At 53.7% G+C, this 26658-nt stretch overlaps 1 protein-coding gene across 1 annotated transcript; it reads left to right on the forward strand.

The window, feature by feature from the left end:
* Window positions 1-22426: 22426 nt before the first annotated feature.
* Window positions 22427-26295, forward strand: FAU (FAU ubiquitin like and ribosomal protein S30 fusion; the record flags this gene model as incomplete). The annotated part of the gene is given in 8 exon segments (XM_084278548.1): window positions 22427-22436; window positions 23420-23464; window positions 23565-23720; window positions 23800-23862; window positions 24551-24652; window positions 25012-25067; window positions 26180-26255; window positions 26258-26295. Coding segments are annotated over 8 exon segments (546 nt in total).
* Window positions 26296-26658: the final 363 nt, after the last annotated feature.

Below are 26658 nucleotides of genomic sequence, written 5' to 3' on the forward strand. Positions count from 1 at the left end.
AACGTGTCAATCAATCAGTGTCTGAACTGACAGTTACAACTACCATCCACTGCGCTGTCTTACAGCCTTAATTTGGAACAAAACAGTTATTATGAGTGGGCTGGTTGGGGTTTTTTTCAGCCTATTTCCACCCCTGTGTTGTGTTCTACCTTTTTCATACCCATTTGTTTCTGACATCCCTTCTTCTGTTACCTAATCTGCGAGTGTGACCAATTCAAGAGTCACTAAGTAGGTTCAGAGCCTGCTAAAGAGGAGGCTGATCTTGGGTGTCATTCATGAGAGATTAAGTTTTGCTTGGGGTTTGGGCTTGGGTTTTTTTAATGGCACACATATACTTCAGTGTGGATAAAAGTAAACCTCTGCCTCTTCCCTGGGAAAGGTACATTCTCAGTTACACCAAGGATTAAGCAAATATGTTGGTCAGATGAGACACACAAGCAAAATATTCCTGAGATAAATTTTGGAAGAACTTACAGTCTTAAGTATTCTTGGTAAATTAATGTTTGTTAAGATAAAGAATTACTCGATGTTTTGTTTTGTACAGTGTCTTCCAACTGTGTTCTAAAATATCTACAAATAAGAATATATTTTGATCTTTTAGAGTCTATCTGTGAGAGATGTTAGGGGAACTGTTAGCCTCTTGGCAGCTAGCTACAAACAGACAACTCGGCTGGCTTTCTCTTCTTTAAAAACCTAGGCAGTGATTTCTCAGGTAAAATTCTAACGTTGGAGCAGCTGACGTCTGCGTCAGAGATCCAAACAGAACAGCACAAAGCCTTTATCCTGCTGCTCCTTATATTTGGCAGCATTCTTGGAACTTACTGTGCCAATAAAATAACTGAACCACACTGAGAGACACTAGAAAACCAAAAGCTATAGCCTTGAAACAAATCCCTCGCTTTCCCACTCACCCACACACACAAGCAGGTCTGAAACTCTGCCACGCAGAGGCACTAGCATAGAGGCAATTCATGACTGAGGAGAACAGACGCTGCACTGCCTAACTTTATGCTGTTACATTGAATTGTCTCAAGTTTTTAGCAGGCAAAATAGAACACTATGCAGCTACTTTTGCATATGTTATTCTTGCTATTATCTCTTCTGTCATTTGCCTGATCGTGCCCCTGTTTTATAGAATAGTTCATTGTTATTTCATAATTGCCATGGAGCATGCACATCTCTGGAGTGCTGGATTACAGTCCCTAGCCAAGGCAGGTTTTCCCAGATCACCATATGGTTATTCCTTAAGTACCACACTGTCAAAAAGGAAAACTCCACTTGGTTTGTATAATCACTCCATGCTGAATGTCTGCTCTACACTGCAGTAAGTATCCCAGTTCAGCTACTTGTTTCCATCAGTTGAAGAAGAAAAATGAAGTAATCAAGCTGCATCTGCCTATGTATATGCACACATTTAAACTTGCATGTGTATAAATACGCATTTCAAATGTACATTGGCTAAGTGGCAGGATGTTTGGGGATATCAAACTTCAGAAGATTTGATTTAAAAAGGCAGAAAATGACCAGTTTTCCTCACCTCTTCCCTTTGCAGCCTTTGCACTTGCACTGTTAAGCTCTCTACCCTCTTGGTGCCCAGGTTTCATTAATGCAGAGGAATCCCTTCTTCACAGAATGGTTGGGGTTGGAAGGGACCGACAGAGACCACCTAGTTCCAAACCCCTGCTAAAGCAGGATCACCTCAAGCAGGCCGCACGGGGTCTCGTCCCGGTGGGTAGAGAAGGAGACTCCACAGCCCCTCGAAGGAAGTTTGACCCAAACACGTGAACCTGTGTTTAGCCATGCAGCTATTCCGGGAAGCCCCCAGCAGTGCACACTGTATGAACAGCCATTAGTTAAAGCCCATGTTGATTGCAGTGCCTACTGTCAAGATCTCTGTGGTCTCACTGAGAGAAATCCTATCTCAGAAAACAGAGTTTCTGCCAGAGATGTGTCTCAGCAGGGTAGCTGTACGAGTATGTGCCGGAGCCGAAGTTTTGCGGACTCAACTCAAATCAATGTGATCAGGTGCTGAGCTCATTTATTGAAACACACTCCGAGCTTACATAGGTTTCTATATCAGTGCACGAGTTACGTTACATTGCAATTAGTTATGTGCGCTGTTCACCCGCCTTACATGCGTTTCACTGTTGCTAATAATTGGTTGAGGCCACACAGTCACTTTGTTCTTTTTTAAGGCAGTTGTTAACGTTCTTGCAGTTTGTTACCTCATGGATTTTCTTGCAAGCTCATGTTCTCTCATGGACATCTGCTCTCCTGTTACTGCATACTGACATGTCTCTGCTGCCTTCCCCAGGCCTGATTATATGGGGGGCAGGAATAAATCTGGGTGGGCCACAAAGCCCACTCCTCTCAAAATGCGTTGCTACAAGTATAGGTTGCAGTTTGTGTACTGTTGTGCTAACGTGGCCCTGTGTGGCACTGCGCCATGGCTTCAGCAGCACTGCACTCCCAGTTCTTCTAGAGAATGCACAGTACTGTGCACAGTTTATACCAGCACAAAGGACTGCTACCCGTGCGTGTAAGCCAAGTTCTTCAGCAGGATAAGCAATCAGTAAACTTAGCAAAGGAGGCTTTTGCAGGTTACAAATGGCACATATATGGAAAGGTGGACCAGCATGACCACCTTGAGGCCACCGCGTGTCACAACTCTCCAGCGTGGTCAGAACGTAAGTGGCTTGTTAATCTCACCTCACCTTCTAGTCAGCTGCATCTGCAGGATGGGCAGATGCTTCTGCTGTGACCATCCTAGGGCCCTTGTATAGCTAGGACAGAGAAATGAGTACTAAAAAGGGTAAGGGTCAGCTCATCTTAAGCAGATGCCTAAAAGACATCAAGCAAACTACCAGAGATGTACCAACTTCATCATAACAGTGTTAGAGCCAGCGATGCCTGAGGCAGACATCTCTGTCGCACATACCTTTACTTAGGATGAACCTTGCATCAACTGGCTTGGTAGTTGGTTGCCCCCATCTCCTTTTCTTGCCATCCTTCAGCAGCATCACCTATTTCTCTGCACTTCCGTGATTGTTGCAGTCTGGGCTCATAGTAAGGGAAGTACTTGGCATTATCTGTATTTGTTCAAATACAAGAAGAATTTGTTTCGTCCATTACATGAACCCTTGGTTCACTTCCAGGCAGCCACAGACACTCCTCCAGCCAGGCTTTAGTCATGCACCAGCTTTCTAAAAGGGAATTTTTAATTTGGAGTTGTCAGTATTTGAAGGCTTTACAAAGAAAACATGCACATGTTTCAGTTACAGTCAGTGGCTATGGTAGGGCCTGACTCGTGGTCCTGACAAACTTCTAATGTGTGACTGTGCAAAGGCAGAACAGAATTCTTCAAAATACTTAGTTTTCTGGGGAGAATAACTGCTTTTTTTTTTTTTTTTCCCCTGCAAGCATTATTCCCATAGCTTTTCCAGGCTTGTCTCATGATTTTTTTGTCTACCCAATCCACAAACAGAAATAAACCTCTATGGATTAAACAGTCACAGAGGCAACATTCACCACAGCCTTAGGGCTTTAGATGTTCAGGATATGGACTAACGTGGACAAGTTTCACTACTTACCCTGTGCACCCTCCCATTTCCACTGTTAGCACCGTGGCACCTAGAAGGAAGAAAGTGGACCTGTTTCCTAGGCCTCGCTGCGTCTCAGAGGGACACGGACAGGCTGGAGAAGTGGGCCAGCAGAAATCCTGTGAGGTTCAGTAAAGAGAGAAGCAAAGCCCTGCAGCTGGTGAGGAATAACCACACGTAGCTGGGGTGTGACTGGATAGAAAATAGCTCTGCAGAGAAGGTCCTTGGGGTCCTGGTGGACAACATATTGGACATGAAACAGCAACTGCACCCTCACAGCAAAGGTGTCCAACAGCATCCTGGGCAGTGCTGGGAAGAGCATCACTAGTGGGTCGAGGGAGGTGCTCTTTCTACCATATAAATACTAATTTTCATTCTCTCTTTGTATATTAAACAGGATAGTGCTCTTGCAGTCTGTGGCTTGCACTTGCACATCTTTCTTATGCTCCAGTGAAATTGCTAGCAGACTCCTTAAAACTCACGAGGAAAGAGTTCTTCTGGTTAACAACTGGCAAAATGTAGTTCTTAACACTAATTACAGGATTAACCTACTTACCTTTGGATGGAAAGCTCTGAACAACTTTCCAACATCAATAGTTAGCAGCAACATTAAAAATGACCATAGATCAGAGCATGCTTCCACTAATATCTATGGAATATTTGCTGTTGACTTGTAGCCAGCAATGATACTGAAACAGATTGGTTTTTACGTTGTCTGTGCTTAAATGTATATGTAATGAATTAAACACTGTGTGGAAGGAAACTGGCTGAGAGAAACCTGTCACTGCTAAACAAGGCTCCTGGCAAAAATGCTCCATCAGTAATGATACAGATGTTGACATATCCAGAACACAGACCTTGGGGATTCTTATCACTGACGGTAGTGTTCAGAAGCCTGAACTTTTGGAGGGCCCAAGGAAGGCATCTGCTTGTTCCAGGACTGGTGGCTTTGCCAACCTCAAGCTGCCTTTCTCCTCCTTTTCTGAGACATCTGTATGGGAAAATGGATCTGCAAGGCACCAAGCACGCTGCTGCTCAGTAGAGGCAAGATGTGTGTCAGATGGAAAAGAACCCCAAATCATGTTGTGGCAGTGAGCTTTGTGAAACCAGGGCATCCCACTAGCTTACTGACACGTTGCACTCGTCTACTGTTCCCTGGAGACCTGCACAAGAAAGAGTATTTCCGCAAGGCAGCTGTGGTACACAGCTGGGCTGGCACGTTCACCCAGCCACGTGGCATGAGAAGGAGCTACAGAGAGACAGCACAGGCTGCCTTTACCCAGAGCACATTTCTGCTGCCATCAGATGGTGACTGAAGATCCTTCCCTGCTGGGTCTTGCCTGCAGGACTGACGAGATTTCCTAGACAGGCTACAAGCTTAACACAGACTGCCTCTCTTAAAAGCAGCAAACAGTCCTGCATCTTCAGAGCAGCCTGAGATCCAGAGCATGCTGAGGGGTGAGAGATTAAATACTGACACATCCATTGCCTCTTTGTTTCCAGAAATAGCACAGTGTCCCACATGTAAGGTAATACGGAGAGTGATCATGGGTTTAGATAACAGTATAAAACCTTGTGCTGTGTCAGTAAAAGATGGAGGAGATGTCAGCATCTTGTGAGTGCTGCTTTTGAACAGCTCAGTGTTGGTCTGTCAAGACAGATGTATGCCCTGTCAGCCGTGTGTGTAACAGCAGGGTGCCTCTCCTGGGAAAGTCTCCCTTGGACCACCTCTCCACACAAGATGATGTGGTGGTCAAGTCCAGCTTGGACTCAGGCCTTCAAGGTATCAAGGGCTGGCCAGCTGCAGACAGTGAGGAGACGTAAATAGCACTACTCCTTTTTTTGGCACTACTGAGGACATACTTGAGCCTGGCTGACATTCTCCAGCCACGACACAAGGCAGTTTGGGTTTGTTTTTTTCCAAGACCACATGATAGCATTTTAGCCTTGGCACAGCTGTATAAAGACGCTGCACGAATGCAAAAGGCTCGCTCTGTAGTGTGCCACTGGAAACAATGGAGGAAAACCACTGGGCATCCTAGACAGCATCACCTCTTCTTACAATTTCCATTTACCAAATGGGTGCAGGAAAGGTGTATTTTCAAATATTGTCAGCAATGTTTTGACAAATCAACCCCATTTCATCTCTACCCCAAGAAACCTAGGACTACTAAAGTAATTTTTCTTTTTGACTTAAAATGTAGCACAGTTTTAAAGAGACAATAAATACCACTGCTTTACCACTGTTGTTATCTTTCTTAATTTCTCTGTCACAGCCTGGAGGATTCTCTCTTGTTCCCCCTCCCTAGTCCAGAAATCTATGTATGAAGTGTATTGCTTGATTTCAATTACAATGTTAATTACAGAAGACAAGTGGTTACTGAATCTTGTACCATAATTAATCAACCTGATATTTACTTATTGCATTGTTCATACTGGATTAGGCTGTGGCAGCACAAGCTGGGAAAGGAAAGTGAGTGACAGGAGCATTATCGTGGCACACTGCCTCCCATTGGGAAAGTTCATCTTCCTTCTGAAAGAGACGCCTTTAGGGATCATGTAATTTGAATTCCCTGCAAATTTAGTGTCATCTTAGCTTGACCAGCTCTGGAAGAACATATTAACCTCCTCTTGTGATTTTCAGAAAACCATTCTAATTTAGCAAGTAATTAAGGGTCACATGTAGGATAAAGAGCTAGATAAGCTTGGATTACGCACAGGAAGCTTTGTTTCCACGGCAACCCTAGCAGAGGGGGTGTTAATGCTGAGGTCAGTCAGTTAATGAACTGGGAATGGTTACTGGCTGCAAAATGTATTAGATCTGGGGAAATGAAACTAACGATTGCATTAACATTTAATGATTTGATGATAGAAAACAAATGCCTACAAAGCTAGTTATCAAGGAAAATACTGGAGACAAAGGTTACAGGCAGCGGGACCGTTCTGCTCAGCCAGGTCAGGAAGAGTCCGAACAACGGGTGCCTGACAAACCTCTTTTCTTTTTTGGGGGTGGCTAAAATCGCTTCAGTCATTATTCATGTATTTCAGGGCTGCTCAGTAGGAGGCTGTCAGTATTTGCGCAAGCTGCTGATGCTGTTACACATGCATTCCGTGCTGGATGCTGATTTCCTCCTGAGGTAGCCCTGACGGAGGTTACTACCTGTGCAACGCTGTCAGAGGGAGATCAGCATGAAGGGCTTAGCAAGGCTCTGGACCTCGAGAGCCTCTCTTAGAGCCGCAGGCCCTGGGAACTAATCTCATGGAAAGTCTGACAGCTGAAATGGACAAGCAGCTCCTGTGTGGCAAACGCCAGCCCATTTATTGAAACATGTTAGTATTTAAAAAATGGAATCTGGCGTGTTGGGGAGGTTGCTGCGAATTCCTAAAGGTAATTCTGCTGCTCTGTGAACAGTGTGTAGGCTCAATGTCCGTCCCTCCACTCGTCCTGGTAATCAGCACGCCCTGACAGATGGAGGCTGTGTTTCCCTAGCTGGTGACACGCTGCTGGCACCCGGGAAGAACTCATTTGGGTTCTGTTCTTGACTGTGTTTAAAGACCCCCAGATGCACACCTCCTAATCAGGGGCCCACGGTAACGAGTTTCGGAGCCGATCAGAGGAGCTGCAGCTCTCATTGGTTTATCCAGAAGTCATGCCTGGCTTTTCAGAGACTTGAATTTCTCTCTAAGGTGTCTGGATACCTGTGAGCCCGTGCAGCTTGCAGGGTTGGGTGTAAATCTTTCATTTGCTTTCTGTGCTTATGACTAACCTGTCTCTGAAGATACCTAAGCCAAGGGAGCAATGACCCTGGGTACAAACACGGCCGCAGACTTGGGGGAAGCACAATGTTTTCAGATGGAGGTAATCAGTGCATTTCAAAGCAGGATTTATGTGGAAAAAACACATTGTATTGTCCAAACTGAGTATATATATTTTAAGGTAATTTATTTCAGCCATAGTTTTGATGATGGGAAGAATATTCTGGCTTATTTCACTAGATGGCAAGACATCATATTTTACTGTAGCAATATATTTAGTCTTTTACATGTTTCATTTTGACAGAATATCATCTGTATGCACTGGATTTTAATGTCACTTATTAACCAAAGGAATGTTATAGAAATTGAGTATTTTTAACCTTATGAAAACAAAGCAATGCTTTTCTTTTTAATTCCAGAGATATTTTCAGATTACTGTCTAATTTAAAATCAACCTCCCTAATTTCAGAAATTCCTTTTCTCAGTGGCTTTTTTGTTCCTATAAAAATAGACAAAATTTGCAGTGAAAGAGGCTTTTGAACAAGAAAATAAGTTAACATTTTCTGTTAATATGCAGGCATTGCATAATGCAAGAAACATTTGGGAATTGGATTGTTGCACTATAAAGCAGCACAGCTGAAGAATACAGAATACAGAGAGCTGGAATGATGCATTAGATACTAAATGCTTTCTCGGTTCACCTGTACTGTGCCTATCCCTTGTGAGCTGAGAAAGAACAGCACAGGCATTGCTCCAAGCTTCCTTTAAAACAAACAACCATTCTCTGCTTTTTGTCTCAATTGTAAGACATTGATGCCGTAGGGTAGATAGCAACAGTTGGGTACTTCTTGCCTCTGGAATACAGGTACCTCGAACTGTGCCATGCTTTTTGGTCAGTGGGAGTCCACTGTGGATATATAAAGCAGGACAAGAAAATTTTCTCCAAGAAAAATGAGAGAGTGCTAAAGGTGAGCCCAAAGCCTGTGACGACAGCTGTTTGGGGCAGTTTGAGGCAGCAGCTGGCTCAAATGAGTGCACAAAGAGTGTTAGGTGCTGCTCAAAGAAGAGCGTGACCATGGCAGAGCACTGGGACGAGGAGAGATCTGGGAAACACAACTTGTCAGGAAAAGCAGACTTCTCGCACCGGCAGAGATTAGAGGAAGGAAAGCACAGCACAGCTATTCAAACCTAAAACTTACTGTTAACCCACCCCAAAACCCAACCAATCAAAAAAAGCCCAAACAACAACAACAAAAAAAAGGCCAGAAGGGAATTTACTTTCTGTGTCTGCAGGCAGCTGGGAAAAATGTAATGGTCTTAAACAAGTAATGCGTTTGAACGGGGGCAAGGAGAATTTAGGAAAAGAAAAGCCCCATTCAATTCAGTTTTATTGAGACTAGCTGGCTGTGGTGGAAGTGTGCAGAAGGGAAGATGGGGGGGAGCTTCTTAACGCTGAGAAATCGTTGAGGGGCGGGGATCAGAAGGTGGGGGTCAGTCTTTGTCCAGTGGAGCCCAGGGACAGGACAAGAGGTGACGGGCACAAACGTGAACATAGGAAGTTCTGCCTAAACACGAGGAGCAGCTTCTTTCCCGTGAGGGTGGCAGAGTCTCAGGCTGCCCAGAGAGGTCCGGGAGTCTCCATCTTTGGAGACCTTCAAACCCACCTGGTCGCTGCCCTGTGCAACCTGCTTGAGGGGATCCTGCTCTGGTAGGAGGTCGGACCAGAGGGTCTCCAGAGGTCCCTGCCAACCCTGGCCATCCTGTGATCCAAAGACCACATCTTCCACTGGCAGGTGATTCCCGCTGACCTTGGCTGTGTCGCCCTCATGTCCCTTCAGCCATGCCAAACGCTGCGCAGCATGTTTCAGCCCACACAGCAACCACCTCACTGTGGGTTCACTCAGTTTGTATTTTTAGCATCCAGTATTACCTTAAGGATAGAGAAATTTCTGGCTTCTTTCAGCACTGAAAAAATGAGCTCTTGCATCACAGGAGCCACTTTTTGCTGTTCTCTGAGATCCTGCCTGGTTTTTCTAGAGCACTGAGCTTGTGACTAGTGGTGCATGCAGTATGCCAGTCAATCACAGCCCAGAGCTCTCAAGTGTAGTCCCCACTACTAAGGCCCCCACTGGTTTCCAGTCACTACAAATCGAAGGACTAGGCCCCAACCCTGCCTGATGCTCTACATTAACTCTGGAAAAGGTCGTAGCACATATGTGAGCACTTGAGCAGCTTGTGAGATGCAGCCCCAGTGAGCACAGGCAAGTACAAATAGAAGGTAGAGCCCAAAAAAGCAGGTGTCTTTTGCTTTGTGCAGTTTATTGACAGCACTGTTTCTTTTGCTCACATCAATTTCAGGCAACCCAATGCATATGCCTCCCTTTAAAGCCAGTGAGTGTGGCTCCTGTATCACCATCACTCCTGTGGTTTTTCCAGCAGCTCACTGTGCCCGTGGTGTCTCAGGCCACAGCACACTGCACGCAGCTTGGTCTAACTCTCCAACAGCCTCTATCCTGGGCAACCTATGCAGAGGAGGGGCTTGGAAGCACAGGAGTAGAGACCTGCCCACCCTTCCCTAGGAAGGATTCTTTACAAACTTTGCTTATTTTCGGAGTCTTGTGTGTTACTTTTCAGGAACTGGCTTTGGAAACAGCAATTTTTCACTTTCAGTGACTGCGTGGTATATGGTAGAATCCTTTGCTGTCACCCCGGTGCCTTATCCCTTCACATCAAGTTCATCATCAAGTCTTTACTTAGTTTTGAGAGGACCCACCTATTAAACATTAGCCTAAGTGAATTTGCCCTGAACTAACGTTTCCAGGGTGATCAATACCAAGGAAGAGCCTTTTCCAGACTCCACGGAACAAAGCAGCGGGATGGAGGACAGGGAAGGGCAGGGAGGTTTCACTTGCCTGTTCCTCCTCTGCTTCTTGCTTTCTCTGGGGACTTTACGGGTGGCAGCAGTGGTGGTGAAGTGGTTTTGATACTTTTGATACTCACTTTCTAGGCGAGGTGCTGTGCCACTGTGCTGAGCATATGCTGCCATCTGCTACCTCTCATGCAGGGATAGCTGCCAAATTCCCTCCCAGGTCAAAGATGAGAGATTTATTATCCATTGGTGTTAGGAGCCACTGGCTGAGGCTGACAAATAAGATGGCCTGAAAACGCATTCAGGAGCAATTCCCAGCAGAAATCACAAGATGCTTCTGCTCTAGCAGGCAGACCACCAATTCCAAACGTGGTTTCTCCTGTCCCACATGACAGCTGTGCCACCCACTCTGCAACTGCTAAGGTACTCGCCACTACTGCAGGCAACATTCCCAGATCCGAACATGCCAACAAGAGGAAGCGGTTGAAGACACCTTTAGCCCCCTCGTTAGCAGCAGCTGATCAGATATGCGGTCCCATGAGCAAAGGTGGCTCCTGCCCTTCCTGCTCCTCAGATGTGGCAGGGCTGCATGTGCCCCCAAGATGCAGCAGCCAGAGCAAGGAAACCACAGCTCAGCAGGACTGGGAACTAACGCTAGGAGCTGGGGCAAGACCTCGGTCCTCTTGCCTCTTTGTTCCCGAAGAACAGGATAACCTTCACCTTCAGAAATTGAAGGTCATTCCTGTTTAAATTGGTGCACAACCGGCCGTGCTCATGAGGAAGGGAGGGGGCCTGGGAAGCATTTTTCCCGACATCAGCAAGGCAAAAAGTAAACTGGAAGAGGAAATGGCGAGAGGGTAGAACATGTCTAAGGATTATGTCTTGGCATGCACAGCGTGCAATTTCACAACTCATGTCACACTGTCTTGTGGTAAACCAGGAGCCATTAATCCCATGGGAAACAAAGGAAACCCGAGGGACTACCTCCTGCAAGCATTGTGTGAGAACGCAGCGGGCAGCAGTGACGAGAGCACAGATTCCTGCCGGCACAATCATACCTGCCTTGGAAAGCACATGGAGATTTTCAAGTGCGTGAATTGCAAAAGGAAAAAAATAATCTATTTGCTCAATTAGCCTCAAGGCATCCAAGCTTTTTTTCAGCTCTGCATCTTTTCGGACTCCTTAAAGCAAGGAGCTCTGCTTTGTTTGCCTGTTTTATAAACGGATGGTTCTAGGAACACGTTTATATGAACAAATTGCAAGTTTGTTCACTAGGAAGTTTCTTTCTACCAGCCAGCAAGAAATCCCTAGTTTTCATGACAACCGAAAGAAAAGCAAGTGACCAAGTGACCATGCATTCGACTGAAAAGAATCCGGTTTAGAATGTGAATAGGGGTAGCACAAATTACCAAGGATCAACATATACCCAAGTAGCCGGCTGTTTTTAAGCTAATTGTTTTTTCTAACCGTGTTTTTTTACAGGCAAAAAAGAAAGGGGGGAGGAAAATAAAAAGCGGGGGGGGGGGGAAGCCCTGGCTGCTTATTTCGCTTCAGCATAAGGAGATCATCTGGGTTGTCTTAATGAAAGGTGCGTTGTCTTCTTGAGCCGACTGTAGGTTTAACAGTTTCAACTCTGCTTTCCTCTTTTTGTCCGGTATGAACCTGCTCGGCAGAGGAGTCCTGAAGTTTTTAGAAAATTGCCCGGTGGTACCGACAGGATAAACTTGTCATCTTTGGGCAACCTCTCCCCGGGGCGTTCACAAGTAAGGTACCACTTGTAAAAAAAAGCATTTTGTGCCTACATCTCTGTGCAGACGGTATGCAGGCAGATTCGGAAATGGCAGGAGACTGTGTTTAACACAGGCATTTGCAGTGTCATTTTCAAAAAGCTTTCAGAATTGGTTTTGTGTATTGCCAGACACCATCAGCAATAGACCGTGTACTTCTTGCACTCTCCTTTAGGACTCAGAAGGTTTTTAGTAGCAGGAAACTTCAGAAGTGGTCTAGAAATGCAGGAGGCCATATCAACACACTTAGAGAATGCTGAGTACCTAATGTTACTCAAAACCTTTTTAGAAAATGCAGATGCATATGGCAAAACTAGCACCTCTGGATCCAGTTGTAGTAGCAACAGGTTGAACAATACATGCTCTAACCACAATACTTCGTGTATTCTCCATGGGGTTCTAAACGTTCAAGGTATTTCTGTATCTGAGTTGCTGCTGAAAACAGCGTCAAAATTATTAACTACCCAAATTAAGCAACTATATTAAGAGTATTTTCAAAACACAAAGTTACCAAAAGACATTTGCATTGAAACATTGTAAAGGTTTAGCTGTACCGATTTATTAACACAAGCCCGATTGCTGAAAATAGGGTCATGGAGAAGCGTCCGCGATCCCCGCCTCTGCGCTCAGGATAATCACAGCCGCACTGCAACCCGCGCTGCAATGGGAACGGGAACGGGAATTCAGCGGCGGGAGGGCTGGGGACTGGTTTCCATGCTACCTGCAGACGGGGCTGTGCCAGCCTCTCGCGATCCCGCCAACAGCTCCCGAGGGATGCCGTGCGCGCCAGCTGCCTTCCCAGGCCCGTTCCCGTGGTCTGACCGGCTGCCGCGGGCAGAGCTGCCCTCCCGCCGCAGCCACGCTCGCCCCAAAGCGGGAGCCTTGCTCCCGATCCCCAGCTGGTTGCTGCCGAACGCGGCGCGGGGCTTTGGGCTCTTTTTCCGGTGCCTCAATCGAAAGGCACACGTATTACTTTGAACCAGAAACCCGTCCAGCCCTGTCTAATCCGCGGGGGCAGAGCCGGCTGGCGCGGCTGCCACCCCCGTGTCGCCGGGTCCTGTGGCCGTGACGCCACCGCGGCCTGTCAGGGCTGACTGCCGCCAGCGCGGGGCTTCGCTGGGACGAATTCCACGCACTAGGCTGCGCTTTTCGGGGTGGGTGTGTGTGTGTGTGTGCGTAAACCTCGCCTCAGCAGCCTCTGCCAGGCGGTGAAACACCTGCGGGGCCATCCGCACCGGACAGCCTCTGCGCCCCGGGGCCTGCAGCTCCCTACGCAAGCCCTGCGGGGTCCCGCGCCGCGCACCCGCCACCGGTCTCCGGGCCTGCGGCTGCCTAGGCGGCGACGGAGCGATCCCCGACGGGCCGCGTCGCAGCGACCGGGGGGCTTGGGTTGGCAGCGCAGGTACTGCGGTGTGCAAGCACCGTCCCCCCACGCAGCTGGCGTGTCGGGGTGCCGAGGCGGCCGGGGTGAGCCCGCAGGTAGCGCTGTGCCCCGCACGCCTCCCAGGTGCCCAGGTCGCCAGCCGAAGCCGTGGGCATTTATTTCTCGCCGGTGTCGCCCGTTTTCTCGCGAATCTCAAGCCCTCCCGGCCATTCACCCAGCTCTCAGCCCCTCGTTTCCCTCACGGTTTTGTTGACACCACAGGAAGGCGTGCCCGTACTTGTGTTTGGGCACCGCTCGTGTGGGGTTCTTCCAGCCTTGGTTTAGTTTGGGGCTTTTGAGGTCGGTCGAGTTTTGTGTGTGGGTTGGGGGTTGTGGGGGTTCTTTTGGTTTTCTTTTTTTTGCTAAGCCCTCATTAACTCCACTCACGCTGTCTTACTCTGTTTGCCAGTGCTTAAGTAGTGCTTTTTAAAAAAGCAACCAATTAGCACCTCATCAGCTCCAATAAGAGGAGACAAAAGCAGTGTAAAGATAACTCAATGAGAGGGGGTGGCATAACATCGTGTAATCACTTAAGACAGCGGTGAGCATTCACTGCGCCGGCCGTGCGGGCCCATTCACCTTCCTTTCTTCTCTCTGGATGCATTTAAGACCTTTCCTCCCCCGCCTTATTTTTTTTTCTGGGAAGCCGGGCCTCCCAGGAGTCCCAGAGCCTCTCATTCAGGACTACCTGTTTACAGCTCACCGAACAGAAGGACCTAAACAATCCGATATTGTACGCCTGGCGCTTCCTTAAACTTAGGCCTCCACAATGGCGTGTTTTCAGAAGCCGGGCAGAGTAAGTTAAAGGCTGGCTTTGTGCTCATTAAGTGTTCTGCTTGTACTGTCTTCTAATTACACGGCGGGGCAACAATGTATTTTTTTTTGAATGGAGTTCTTTGGAGCAGTTAATTTGGTGCTTGTACTAAATGCCCCAAAACATTAATTAGTGTGGAAGGAACCCTAATTTCCTCGGCGGCTTTCCTCTCCATTTACTTCCCTTGTTTTCACATAGGCTTGGATGAGCCTCTATAATGAAATTACCTCATTAATGCCTTTTTTCTTGCAGAGTAACTCATTCAAGATCTACCATTTAGTTTTAATTTAATGCTGTCAAAAGCAAAAGGTGCATTCATGTCTTTGATTAGTGCGGGGTTTTTTTTCCTCTAAAGAGTGGGCAGATTTAAATTATTAAGATGGCAAGTAGTGAGTTATAATTGGATACAAGCAGCACTTCAGTGAATATTAAATGCTTTCAAAGCCTGGCCTATGTGGTCTGCTGACTATTAACTGTGTCCAGTGAGTTGTTCCGCGGGTTTTGAATTAACGGCACCTTAGCTACTGTGAAACAAATGAAGTTTAATTTTGTTTGTAAAAACCGGTGAAGTTGCATTTATCAACATGACATTTAGTTGTAGCAGAGCTCTCTTTCCCCCGTTACCCTACACCGTCCTTGTCTCTTGGTTAGTACTGCAGATGGAGTGGGCACACAGAGCCTGGCTGCAGACTTGCCACCGGGTAAAGCCTTTCCCTTGCAGGAACTACAGAGTTCTAGATACCATCCAACAGAAAACACCTTAGTCGTGTTTGACCACGGTGAGTATTTGCTTGCAGAGCACAGTGGCACAAGTACGTCCAGCGTTAATGGGGAGCACACAGCTACAGATCGTCTGGGCGGCGGTTCGGTTCTCGAGCGGGGCCGGAGCTGCACCGAGGGTCTGGGTTGTGGTCAAGCTGTGCTGGAGTGTCCCTGTCCCGGCTGGGCTGGGGCGGGAAATGGGAGTTAAATAAAGAAAGAACAGAAAATGCTGCTAACCCTGTTATTACTCTGTTGTGGCGGTGTAATCGAAGGCACAAGGAGAACTGTGGTGTTGTGAAGTGTAATCGAGTGCAATAAGGCTTTCCCCGGGTGCAGGATGCTGCCCCAGGTGCCCTGGGGCTGGTTCCTCCCTGTGGGAGATGCCCCCCAGTTCCCAAGCACTCATGGGCCAGGGCCCTGGGCTGGGCGTGGGCACCCGCTCCCTTTCCCTTCACACAACTGTCTGGAGCAGCAGCCCCAGGGATGTCTCCAGCTCCCCGAGGTGAGGACTGAGTGCTGCGTTTGGGGCTGTAAACCCCACCTCAGTCCTGGGGTTTGGCAGCTTGACACACATGCACCCCAAAGACTAAGTGCTGTGTTTTCAGGCCTTGGCCCCAGAGCAGAGTGCTGTGGGTCTGGGCCTGAAACCAGCTGGGGAGCAGCGGGAAAATGGGTCTCAGCACCAGCCTTTGGGGAGGGGGAATAGCTGCTGGGCCTAAAGTTCCCATCCCAGTTGGTCACAAGGGTTTCCATCTGGATGCGAATTGCCATGTTCCAAAAGCTGCTGCTGGCAGGGCCCCTTTTTGGAGTTACTGCTTCTGTTTAGCATTTTGGAAGGTGGACGCTTGTAGAGCCAGGAGGTGACATAGGGCACTGTTAGGACCATTGTACTTCGGCTAGAATCTCCCTGAGGCACAAGGTCAGTTGAGCTGCTTAGGGGTTCCTTGGGGAGGTTTCAGGCCAGGAGCAACGTTCCGTGCTCGCATGTTTGGTTTGGGATTGCTGGATGTTTATTGTTTTAGAAGGTGAATGCTTGTAGAGCCGGGAAGTGACATGGGGCTCGGTTAGGACCTGTGAGGACCCCCCTTGGCACTCGGTCTCTTCTTTGCTTATGTGTCAAGCTGACAGCATGGTTTGTCCTCATGCCCTGGCAGTTTCTGGTTGGTCCTCTTCTATGGCCTGATTGCAGGCTCTCTCCTGTCAGCAGCTGTGCTCTCCAGCCATCTTCCCTGCATCTGTCTGTCATTAGGTCTTGAAGATGGGCTTCTTTCATGTACATTTTCAGAATTTTGATGGTAGGTCCCTCCAGTGGCCCCTCTTTTTTGGGGGTTGCTGTCTGTCTCCATAATGGGCTTGTGCCTTGAGCCATACGGCTCTGTACTGGGGTGGTGTCATGTCTAGCCTGCCTCTCCACTGAGGTCAAAGGAGCTGGCTTTTTCTGTAGTGGCCGCATCTCTCAGAGCTGAGCCTAGAGTCCCTTTTCTTGCTTTTTTCCAGGGGCTTCAATGCAGCTCGGATCCGGATGGAAACTCTTGTGGCAAACTGGGCTGGAGCAATAACTTTCCAGGGCAGCGGGAGCGAGCCTGGCGCAGAAGCGATTTCTGAGGCTTTGGGGGATGCGGTCGGGCACTTGAGAGTCAGGCAGCGTGAGGAATGAGTTTGAAGAGTGCCGCCGTCGTTTCACCCCAGCCAGCAGCTGAGCGCCGCACGCACGGGTGCGCTCTGTGCAAGGGAGACGAGGTTGGAAAGGGCAGGGAAAAGAAAACCAAAGGTGCAATTCTCGTGTGCAGGGCTGAGGAGAGTTTATCTGGAAGTAAGAGAGAGAGAATTAGCAAAACCAGGACCGTGTAGCAAAATAGCTTGAAGCTGGTGATGCGCGGTGCAGTTTCTCCCCAAAGTGCCGGGCTCAGGCTGTGCAGCTCAGAGCTGCCCCGGGGCCGGACGGTCCGCAGAGCGCACGTCCCGGAGCACGCACAGCCTGCCGGCTGCTGCCGCCTGGCGGACACGCCGCGGTACTGCGGCCGGGTGGCGCAGCGCTCGAAACCCGCTGCGCGCTGTTTCCGTGAGGACTCGCCGGGGTACTGCCAAGGTGCTCGCGAAACCTGGTGCCTGCTGCCGCCTTGCGGACCGGCTTCGGTACTACGGCTGGGCCGCGCAGCTCGAGCGGCAGAGCGCTTAAAAACCGGGCGCCGCCGTTGCCTAGCGAGCACGGCACGGTAGCTCCGCAGCAGAAGCCCAGAGTGCGCTGCGCATGCGCTCTAGGGCGATGTGGAGCCCCGCGGCATGCCGGGAAGTACACACAGCGCACACGCTGTAAGGCTCCACATAACCCGGCATCCGCCGTGGAGCGCGCGAAACTCGCCTCGGTTCTCGCCGTGCGATCCAGCCCCCCCTCCACCCGCCCAGCCCCAAGCCTCCCTTTATACTGAGCACGAAGTCATTGGTGTGGCGTCGCCCTCTGCTTACTTTGTGATTTCAGCTCTTTTCGCTCAAAAATCCCCATTTATTGGCAGCCCGAGTGTCTGTAGTCATGTCCCAAGTGATTTCAGCTCCTTGTCCCAAGAAACAACCTTTATTGGCAGCCCCAGGGTCTGTACTCATGTCCCAAGTGATTTCAGCTCTTTTTCCTCAAAAGAACCCCATTTATTGGCAGCCCCAGGGTCTGTAGTCATGTCCCAAGTTATTTCAGCTCCTTGTCCTCAGAAACAAGCTTTATTGGCAGCCCCAGAGTCTTTTTTTCCTGACCCAAGTTAATCCATGTTGTTTCTGAGCCCCACAGTGCTGCTCCCCTTTTTCTTCCAGCCCTTGAGTCTACCCGCCCTGTTTATTTGAGCTTTACTCACTTTACTTCAGCTTTTGCTCAGTGTTGTTTCAGCTCTACCCTGGGGTGTGTATCACAGTTCTAGCTCTACATCTTCCTTTTTACTTCTCTCAGCCGCACTGCTGGCTGTTGACAAGGTCTTAAATCAATCACTGTCATTGGTCGCAGTCCCCCTGCCCAGCTGTCACCGTCCCGAAAAGTGGTGTCCCCCAGCCTCAGCTGCTGATGCAGGCCTGTGTCCTGCGCTTTGGTGACCAATGTGCCTGGAGCCCCACCTGTGGTGAGGGTCCCATGGCCCTGACCCCCCCCCAGCCCGGGCCAGCAGCAGCAGCTGGGGAGGGGGAACAGCTGCTGTCTGTGCCTCCAGTTCCCCCTCCCCAAAAGCTGGTGCTGAGCCTTAGCCGCCTTTCCCCACCGTTTCAGGCCAACACAGAGTACTTATGTCTTTGGGAAGGCTGGAGGCACCCACGAGGCTCCGCCTCCGGCTTCTGGGGCAATGGGGGAGCACCCACCCCAGGGCCCGTGAGTGCTTAGGGAACTGGGGGCACCTCCCACGCGACTGCGGGGCCAGGAGCACCCACCGGTGACAGTCTTTATTTCACTTCGCAGTTCTCGGTGTGTCTGAGCTATGGGTGCATGCATGGTATTTCCACAGTCTTTATTGGCGTCACGAGTTATTATTTAAAGCCCGGCCCCCGCTCCCCCGCTCCGCACTGGGGCTCCGGCCCCTAGCGTCCCGCGCCTGTAGCGGCCGGTGCTCCTTCGGGCGGTGACCGCGGCTCAGCGACAGGAGCGGGAAGCGGTCCCCCAGGCCAGGACCCCGCTGCCGCGCCGCGGTACACAAACCGGGCCGTACCCCCGCCCCTCGCCCACCCGAGTACGCGAGTCCTGCGGCGGCGTGGCACCGCCTTGCTCCGCTCCCGGCGCTCCCCGGCCAGGCTCACCAGCGCTCCGGAGGCCGCCGGGGCGGCGGCACCACCCTTCCTCCCTGCAGCCGCCGCCGCTTCTCCCTGAGAACAGCGGGCCGCCGCCGCCCTTTTAAAGAGCCTGACCACGCCCACCGGCGCCCGCCCGCCTATCGGTGCCGCGCCCATCTTCCGGTCTGGTCCAATCACGTCGTTCCTTTTTCAATCCGGTCTCCGCTCTGCCCAATGCCCGCCCGCTGTTTCAATCCGGCCCCGCGCTGGGACCGGCGGGGCCGAGAGGCCTCGGAGTTTCCGTGACCGCGCTCCTGTCGGGGTCCTGCAACGTCCCCCTCGCTGGGGGAGGTGTCCCGGGGCGGGGGGGTCTCGGGCAGCTGCGGGGCAGGTCCGGGATGGGCGGAAGCGGCCGGGATCTGTAAAGGAACGAAGGAAGGAGCGGGCTCCGCGCAGGTCGGAATCCCGGTCCCGCTGCTACCTCGCATGGAGCGGCCGGGAGCGATCGTGCCGCGGCCCCAGGGCCGGGCCTGGAGGAGCTCGGCGGGGACGACGACGAGTGGTGCCGGCCGCGCGGGCACAAGCGGCGGCCAGGTGCTGCCCGCCCTCCCGGGCGCGGAGCCGGGCCCCGGCGGGGCGGCGCAGACCCAGGAGCTGCCGCCCTGAGCCCAGGAGAGGGACGCAGCGGTTGAAGGCGCCGAGCAGCCGAGGGCCAGCTCCAGCTCACACACGCTTCAGCACAGCTCCCGCCCGGCCCTGCTCCGCAGAGGCAGGTCCAGCTCCAGCAGGGAGGCATCTCGGATCCAGGTGCTCGATGCTGCAGGGAAGAGATGCTGCAGCTGCTGCTGCTCTGTGCCGCTCCGGCCAGCAGGAACCTGTGCGCCTTCTCTCTTTCTCTGATGGAAGTTGTGGCCCAGTGTGAGTTCAACTCCTGTGCTGGCTGAGATGTGCTAGCTAAGGGACCCTTGTAGGTACTCCCCCCTCAGCTAACAGACCCTCCGCTTTGGTGCAGATCCAGCTCGCTCAGCCCGACTGAGGGATGCTCCGGGCCCAACGCAGCCCCAGCTTGTGCCTGCTCTGGCTGATGGACACCCCAGCTCTGTGGCTGTTTGGCTCCCCATGCTGCATGCTTTGGCCCGGAGAGGCTGACGCAGCTTTGGCCCACGGCTACTCCACCTCTGGCCCGTGGTGCCGACTTGGGCTTTTGTGCCCCTCCTGCCTGGCCACGGCTCAGACCCTGACTCTGCATTCCCCAGGGTGAGCGAGGCTCCGGCTGCCAGACGAGCTTTCTCACTCCCTCTCTTCTCCGTGTAAACATGTCTTTTTGGAAGTGCCGAGGCTGCTTAGCGTGGCGTTTGTTCTGTAGGCTTCAGCTTGCATTTTGTATGTGCTCACGGACTCATTCCTGCAGCTCTGGCCCCTGCACACTCCAAGGAAGAGACACTTCTGCTCCTTCCAGCCTCAGAGACTTCCGCCTGGCTGCAGCTAAGGAACACCCCAGGTCCTGCACACTCCAAGGAAGGTGTGTTCCTGCTCCAACCCAGCCCGATGGACACTCGGCTCTGTACCCCCCAGCTCAGGGGCTCTCAGTTCCGACTCAGAGCTTCTCTGCAGCCGAGGTTGTACATCAACCACTGCCATCCCTCACACAGCCCCCCTGAGGCTCCTCTGAATAAAGCGATGGCGCCCCCGTTTTGCACAGATTATCTCAGACGTTGAGTTTGGCCTGGTGCATGCCCGGATCCTGCACTTCTGGGGCAAACGCGACCGGACCGAAAAGAGGTTCCGGCCCGCCGAGGCACAAGGGGCCCGTGGTCGGTCAGCGCCACCCCACTCCCGGCAGCCCCGGCCTGGCTCCCCGGGACAGCAGGTCCCGCACGGCTGCCCTGTGCTCCGTGCTGGCATCACCGCGCACGCGCCCTCCAGACTCTGGCCCCACCAATCCGGGGCCGAGACACGGCCCGGCCCCGCCTATCCCGCCCCACGCACACGCTCCCAGCGGTTCTCTCTCCAGTCCGACCCAGCCTCGCCTGTCACGCCGCCCCGCCCCAGCGGCTTCAGGTCCGCCCAATCGCGTCTTGTCCTTTCAATCCGGGCCCGCCCCCTCCCGCTCCGCGTCCCGTCTGTCCCCGAGTCGTAGCCCCGGCGGACGGCGTTGGAGTGCCGGGAGAGCGACCGCGTCCCGGATGCTGTCGGTTCCCGATCAAGCTCCCGAGCCGGGAAGGATCTCAGTTCGCGGCGGGCTCTGGAATACAACAAATTGCCTCTTCGCGAGGCAGCTCGGGCTGGTACAAAATCGAAGGGGCCGGCGGGTCGGTCCTGGATGGACGGTGCAGTTTCTCTCCAACGTGCAGGGCTCAGGCTGTACAGCTCAGCGCTGCCCCAGAGCCGGCCTGTCCCCAGAGCGCACGTCCCGGAGCCGTGTGCTCGAGCCCCACAACTGCCCCCCCAGCCCCAAGCCTCCCTTTATGCTGAGCACGGTGTCATTGGTGTGGCGTCGCCCTCTGCTTAGTTCGGGTGACGTGCCCTGTCCCTGTACCCGGCCAGCTTCCTGGGTGCCCCCCCCCACCCCCCCCGGCATGTTCCGTAGCCGGGCAGCGGGAGAAGCGGGCAAGCGTGTGGCTGCTGGGCCGCAGGTGAAAGCAGGAGTGCGTGAGCAGCGCTGCTCTCGCCTTAAGGGCCGGCGCAGCTGAGGAGGGAAACTTCCCGGCCGGGTCAGCGCCGCTTCCCGCTGCCGCGCGGGACTCGCTGTGTGTGGAGCGCGGCCGGGCGTTGCCTAGCGACGGTGAAGCGAAGTCGCCGGAGGAGTGACGAGCATGCGCAGTAAGACGCAGTGAAACTGCCCGGAGTACCCCGTGCGCATGCGCTTTGTAGCGCCGTGGTCCAAAGGAGGGGGTTTGCCCCCAGCTGCGAGCACGAACCGGCGCATGCGCACTAGAGCTGGCGTAGTCTGCTCGATGCTGCCGCCTTGCGGACACGCAGCGGTACTGCGCCCGGGTGGCGCAGCGCACGAAAGCCGCCGCGTTCTGCTGCCTCCGTGCCCACTCGCCGCGTTCCTGCGCGGGTGCGCGCAGAGCCCGATGCGTGCGGACTGCGGCCGGGCGGCGCAGCGCGAGCGGCAGGGCGCTTTAACGAGGGACGCCGCCATTGCGGGGCGGCCGCTCCCTCCCGGTGTGGCGGGGTTTCCGCCGCCCGTCGCGGGGTCGGCCGGGGCACTGTCAGGTCCGGGGAACCCCCGAAGGTGATGGGACTCCCTCGGGGGGGCAGGTTTTGGGAGTGGGGGCGTGGGGGGGGTCACTGTCAGGTGCGGGGATTCGAACACGGGGTGAGGTCGCCCATCCGGGCGCTGACCGAGGTGGTGCCTGCTTAGCTTCCCGGACGGGGAAGCTGTGCTGTGTAGCCCCCCCCAAGCTCGCGCCCCCAAACGGACCCCAAAGGGGAATGGGGATCCCCGTAGGGGATGGGAACCCCCGAAGGTGATGGGACTCTTTCGGGGGGCAGATTTTGGGTGTTGGGGGTTCCTTCGGGGGTCTTTTCCGGGGAGTATATCCCGGCATGCCCCGCTCCTTTCCGGGGAGTATATCCCGGCATGCCCCGCTCCTTTCCGGCCAGTATAACCGCGGAGCTGCGCCGAGGAGCCTGCCCGTGCTTTCCGGGGCGGTGCGGCGGCCCGTCGGGATGCCGGCAAGTGCGCTGTGCGCACGCACAGTAAGGCTCGCCCAGGTCCCTGCATCCGCCGCGGAGCGCGCGGAATTCGCCTCGGTTCTCGCCGCCGGTCCCGGCTGCGTGCCGGGCGCTCCCTCCCGGCTTGGCGCTCCCTCCCGGTGAGGCTCCGGTTCCGCCGGGCGGTCGGCGGGTCGCGGCGCGAGTGGTCGCGGCGGGCCGGGGGTCGGTGCGGGGCGCGCGGGCGGCGAGGCGCCGCGCCTTCCACCCCCCCCCCAGCCGCGGCCGGCGTTCTGCCGGCGCCGGTCCGTGCCGGGACGTGTCTCCCGGCTTCCGGCCGGGAGGGGGGTCTCCGCGCCGCGCGGGCAGTGCGCGGAGGGGGTCGCGGCGGGGGCTCGGGGGTGCGGCCGGGCCAGAGCTCCCGTTCCCCGAGCAGCCGGCACGGGAGACACGGGGCACCGAAGGGGCCGGCGGGGCGGGGCGCGACTGGACTCTTCCGGTCAGTCTGAGCGTGTCCGGGCGGCGGGGTCGGGCCTGGCGTTGGGTCAGCGCTCAGCAGCTGTTTGCCTTTGGTGGTCGGCGGGGTCGGGAGGGGGGGAAGGAGGCGGTGCGGTGGTTTTTTTTCGGGCTTGTGGTTTTCGCTGGGTTTTGGGGGTACGGGGGTTCTGTGGGGCTTTGCGTGGGTCTGTGTCTCTCTCTAGTTGCGGCTTGTGGGTTTTCTGTCTCGCGGGGCTGTTCTGGCAGAGGAGGGCTTAGGGCTTCTCTTGTGGCTGCTGTGGCGTTCAGTGGTTATTGGGGGTTCTTGTGGTGTCTGGGGTTTCCGGGTTCGTTGGTTTCTTTGGCTTGGTGGTTATTTTGCTTTAGTCTTTTTTTGGCTTTTTGGTTTGGGTTTCTTTTCTGGCTTTAATTGGGTTTTTGGAGGTTCTGTGGCTCGCAGGGTTTTTACAAGTTTTTCCCGTAAATGAAAACGGAGCACAGGTTCTGCTCTGCCTTTTGTTTCCTTGTCAGCAAACGTGTGCAGCCTCAGCTACTGTAACAGACGGGCCCTGGCAAGTAGGTCATGCACTCCAGTGCCTGTTCTGGGAATGGTTGCGTTGGTCTCGGCTCTGGTGGGGAGGAGGAGCTGGTCTGGATTTGTGCTTTGCCCTTGCAGATGCCGTCCTGGAGAAGGCCGTGCGCAAGCGCGTTCTGAAGCCGTTGAAGGGCCCCACTGAAGCCCCGTCGAGAGAGTTTCACGCCGCAGACGGCTCTTGGAAAGAGCTACAGGAAAACCCGCAGCTGGTGCGGCAGAGGAATGCTCAGGAGCCCGGCGTGCTTGTTCCACAGCCAGACGTCAAACAGATTCGAGTCAAGTCGGTGACCGGCGGAAAATGCATTGACCGGAAAAGCGAGTCCTGCTGCTGCTGCTGAGAGTCTGCAGACGGGTTTAGGAGCTCTGGAGAATACGTCAGGTACGGTGTTTCGCGTGGCAGCGTGACACATGAGTTGCAAAAGTGTGGTCCTTTCACCCCAGCCCCTGCCTGAGAGCTGAAAGCACAAGTGCTCTCTGCAAGGGGAAGGAGGTTGGAAAGGGGTGGGGGGGGAAGCAAAACGCCCAGTGCTTGCAGTCATGTCCCAAGTGATTTCAGTTCCTTTCCCCCAGAAACAACCTTTATTCCCAGCCCCAGTGATTGTAGTCATGTCCCAAGTCAGTTCAGCTCCTTGTCCTGAGAAAAAGCTTTTATTCCGAGCCCCGGTGCCTGCAGTCATGTCCCAAGTGAGTTCAGCTCCTTGTCCCGAGGGGAAAAGCCTTTATTGGCAGCCCCGGTGCCTCCAGTCGTGTCTCAAGTCGGTTCAGCTCAGAATACGTCAGGTACGGTGCTTCGCGTGGCAGCGTGACACATGAGTTGTAAAAGTGTGGTGCTTTCACCGCAGCCCCCACATGAGTGTTGCACACAGTGGTACTCTCTTCAACGGAAGGAGATTGGAAAGGGGGAGGGGAATAAAAAGCAAAAGCCCCATTGTATTTAGTCATGTCCCAAGTGATTTCAGCTCCCTTTTCATCAGGACACCCCCCGCCCCCGCCAGGTCTCTCCCCGTCCCCTGGACCCCTCTCCCCCCACCTCCCCACGATCTGGCTGTGGCTTTGACCCCACCAAGGACCAGGTGCTGCTCTGGCTGGGACCCCCCTGGACGAGGGGGCGGCGCTGCTCCTCCTCCATGAATTCAGCACCCTGGATGTCACCTCCTGCCTGCTGGGGGGTGAGTGTGGGAGTGCATGGGAAGGCCCACACCTCAAATAATCTTCTTGAATCTCCTGACACTACTGTTATCCCTCCTTTTCTCTCCTGGGGGGTATTTGTGGGGGAGCACCTGAACCCCCCCACTCCAAATAACCCCCCCGACCTCCCCCCTTTTCCTTACTGGGTGGTGAGTTTGGCGGGGCATGGGAAGCCCCCCCATAACAAATACTCCCCCCAACCCCTATTTTGCCTTTGGCTGGGGGCATTTGAGGGGGGCACATGAACCCCCTGCACCAAATGAGCCCCCTGACACCCCTCTGACCCCCCCTTTTCCCTCCTGGGTGGCTGTTTTGTCGTGACACCCCCTTTCTCCCCCAGGGAGGGTCCATGGGTCTCTCGCCCGTGGAGGCAAAGTGAGGGGCCAGACCCCCAAGGTGAGTTGGGGAACCCCCCCTTGATGTTTTGGCACACCCCCTGATTTTTAGGGCCCCCCTTGAATCTCACAGCCTCCTTTTGGGTTTTGGAGCCCCCACTTGAGTTTTAGGGTCCCCTCTTGACCCTTGCCCCCACCTTGACCTTAGGGTCCCCCTCCCCTTGTCATTTGTCCTCCTGCCTTGTACTTTAGGGCACCTCCCTTGACTTTTAGGGCACCCCCCCTGGATTTTAGGCCCCCTCCCTCTTGTACTTTAAGCCCCCCCATGACTTTTTGGGCCCCCCCCTGGGCCCCCCCCTTGTCCTTTGGGGCCCCCTCCCCAGTACTTTGTGTTTCCCCCCCTTGTACTTTAGGGCCCCTCCCTTGACTCTTAGGGACCCCCCCCTGAATTTTAGGGCCCCCCACTTGTACTTTAAGCCCCCCCCTCAACTTTTGGGTCCCCCTCGCCCCCCTCCTTGTCCTTTGGGGCCCCCTCCCCAGTACTTGGGGTTTCCCCCTGTTGTACTTTAGGGACCCTCCCTTGACTCTTAGGGACATCCCCCCCGAATTTTAGGGCCCCCCACTTTTACTTTAAGCCCTCACAGGACTTTTTGGCCCCCCCCTTGCCCTTTGGGGCCCCCCCATGCCCCGCCTTGTACTTTAACCGCCCCCCTTTGAACATGGTGCTCCCTCCCCAGTATTTTGCCCCTCTCCCCTGACCTTTGGGGCCACTCCCTTGCCCCTCTCCCCTGACCTTTGGGCCCCTCCTTGCCCCTTGTCCCCTCCCTTCTAGTTTATCCCCCTCCCGTACCCTTTGGGCTCCTCCTCTTGCCCCCCTCCCTTGACTTTTAGGGACCCCCCCCTGAATTTTATGGGCCCCCCCCTTGCTGCCCTCCACTTACTTTTAGGGCCCCCCTGACTTTTGGGGTCTCCCCCTCCTTGTCCTTTGGGGCCCCTCCCCTTGTCCTTTGTCCCCCCACCCCCTTATACTTTAGGGCCCTTCCCTTCACTTTTAGGGACTCCCCCCCAGTATTTTAGGGACCCCCCCTTTGTACTTTAAGCTCTTCCCCCCCCCTTGATTTTTTGACACACACACCCACACACACCCCCCCTTGACTTTTGGGGCCCGCCCAGGTGGTGAAGCAGGAGAAGATGATGACAGGCTGGGCCAAGCGCGGCCTGCAGTACAACCGGTGCCTCGTCAATGTGGTGCTGGCTTTGGTAAGAAGGGGCCCAATGCCAACTCCTGAGCCCCCAAGGATCCCCTCAGACCCCCCCCACCCCCCGGTCCGGCCCACCACAGACCCCCCTAAACCCCCCAGACACCTCCCCCCACAGCAATAAAGGGGCCCCAGGAGTGGCGCCTTTCGGGGCTCCTTAGGGAGAGTTTAGGGTCTCTGAGGTGGTTTTTGGGGGGGTCTTAAGGGGCTTTTGTGGCGGAGTCTTTGGAAGGGTTTCTGAGGGGAGGGTGCTCGGCTCTCTGTAGGGGACTATGGGGTCTTTATAGGGTCTCTTTGGTGGGGTCTAGGGTTTTTTGGGGGGTCTCTTTGAGAGCGGGTTTGGAGGGTCGTTGGTGTCTCTTTTTGGGGGCATCTGGTGTTTTTGGGGGGTTC

Source organism: Gallinula chloropus (genome assembly GCF_964237585.1).
Source record: "Gallinula chloropus genome assembly, chromosome: Z".
Lineage (NCBI taxonomy): Eukaryota > Metazoa > Chordata > Aves > Gruiformes > Rallidae > Gallinula > Gallinula chloropus.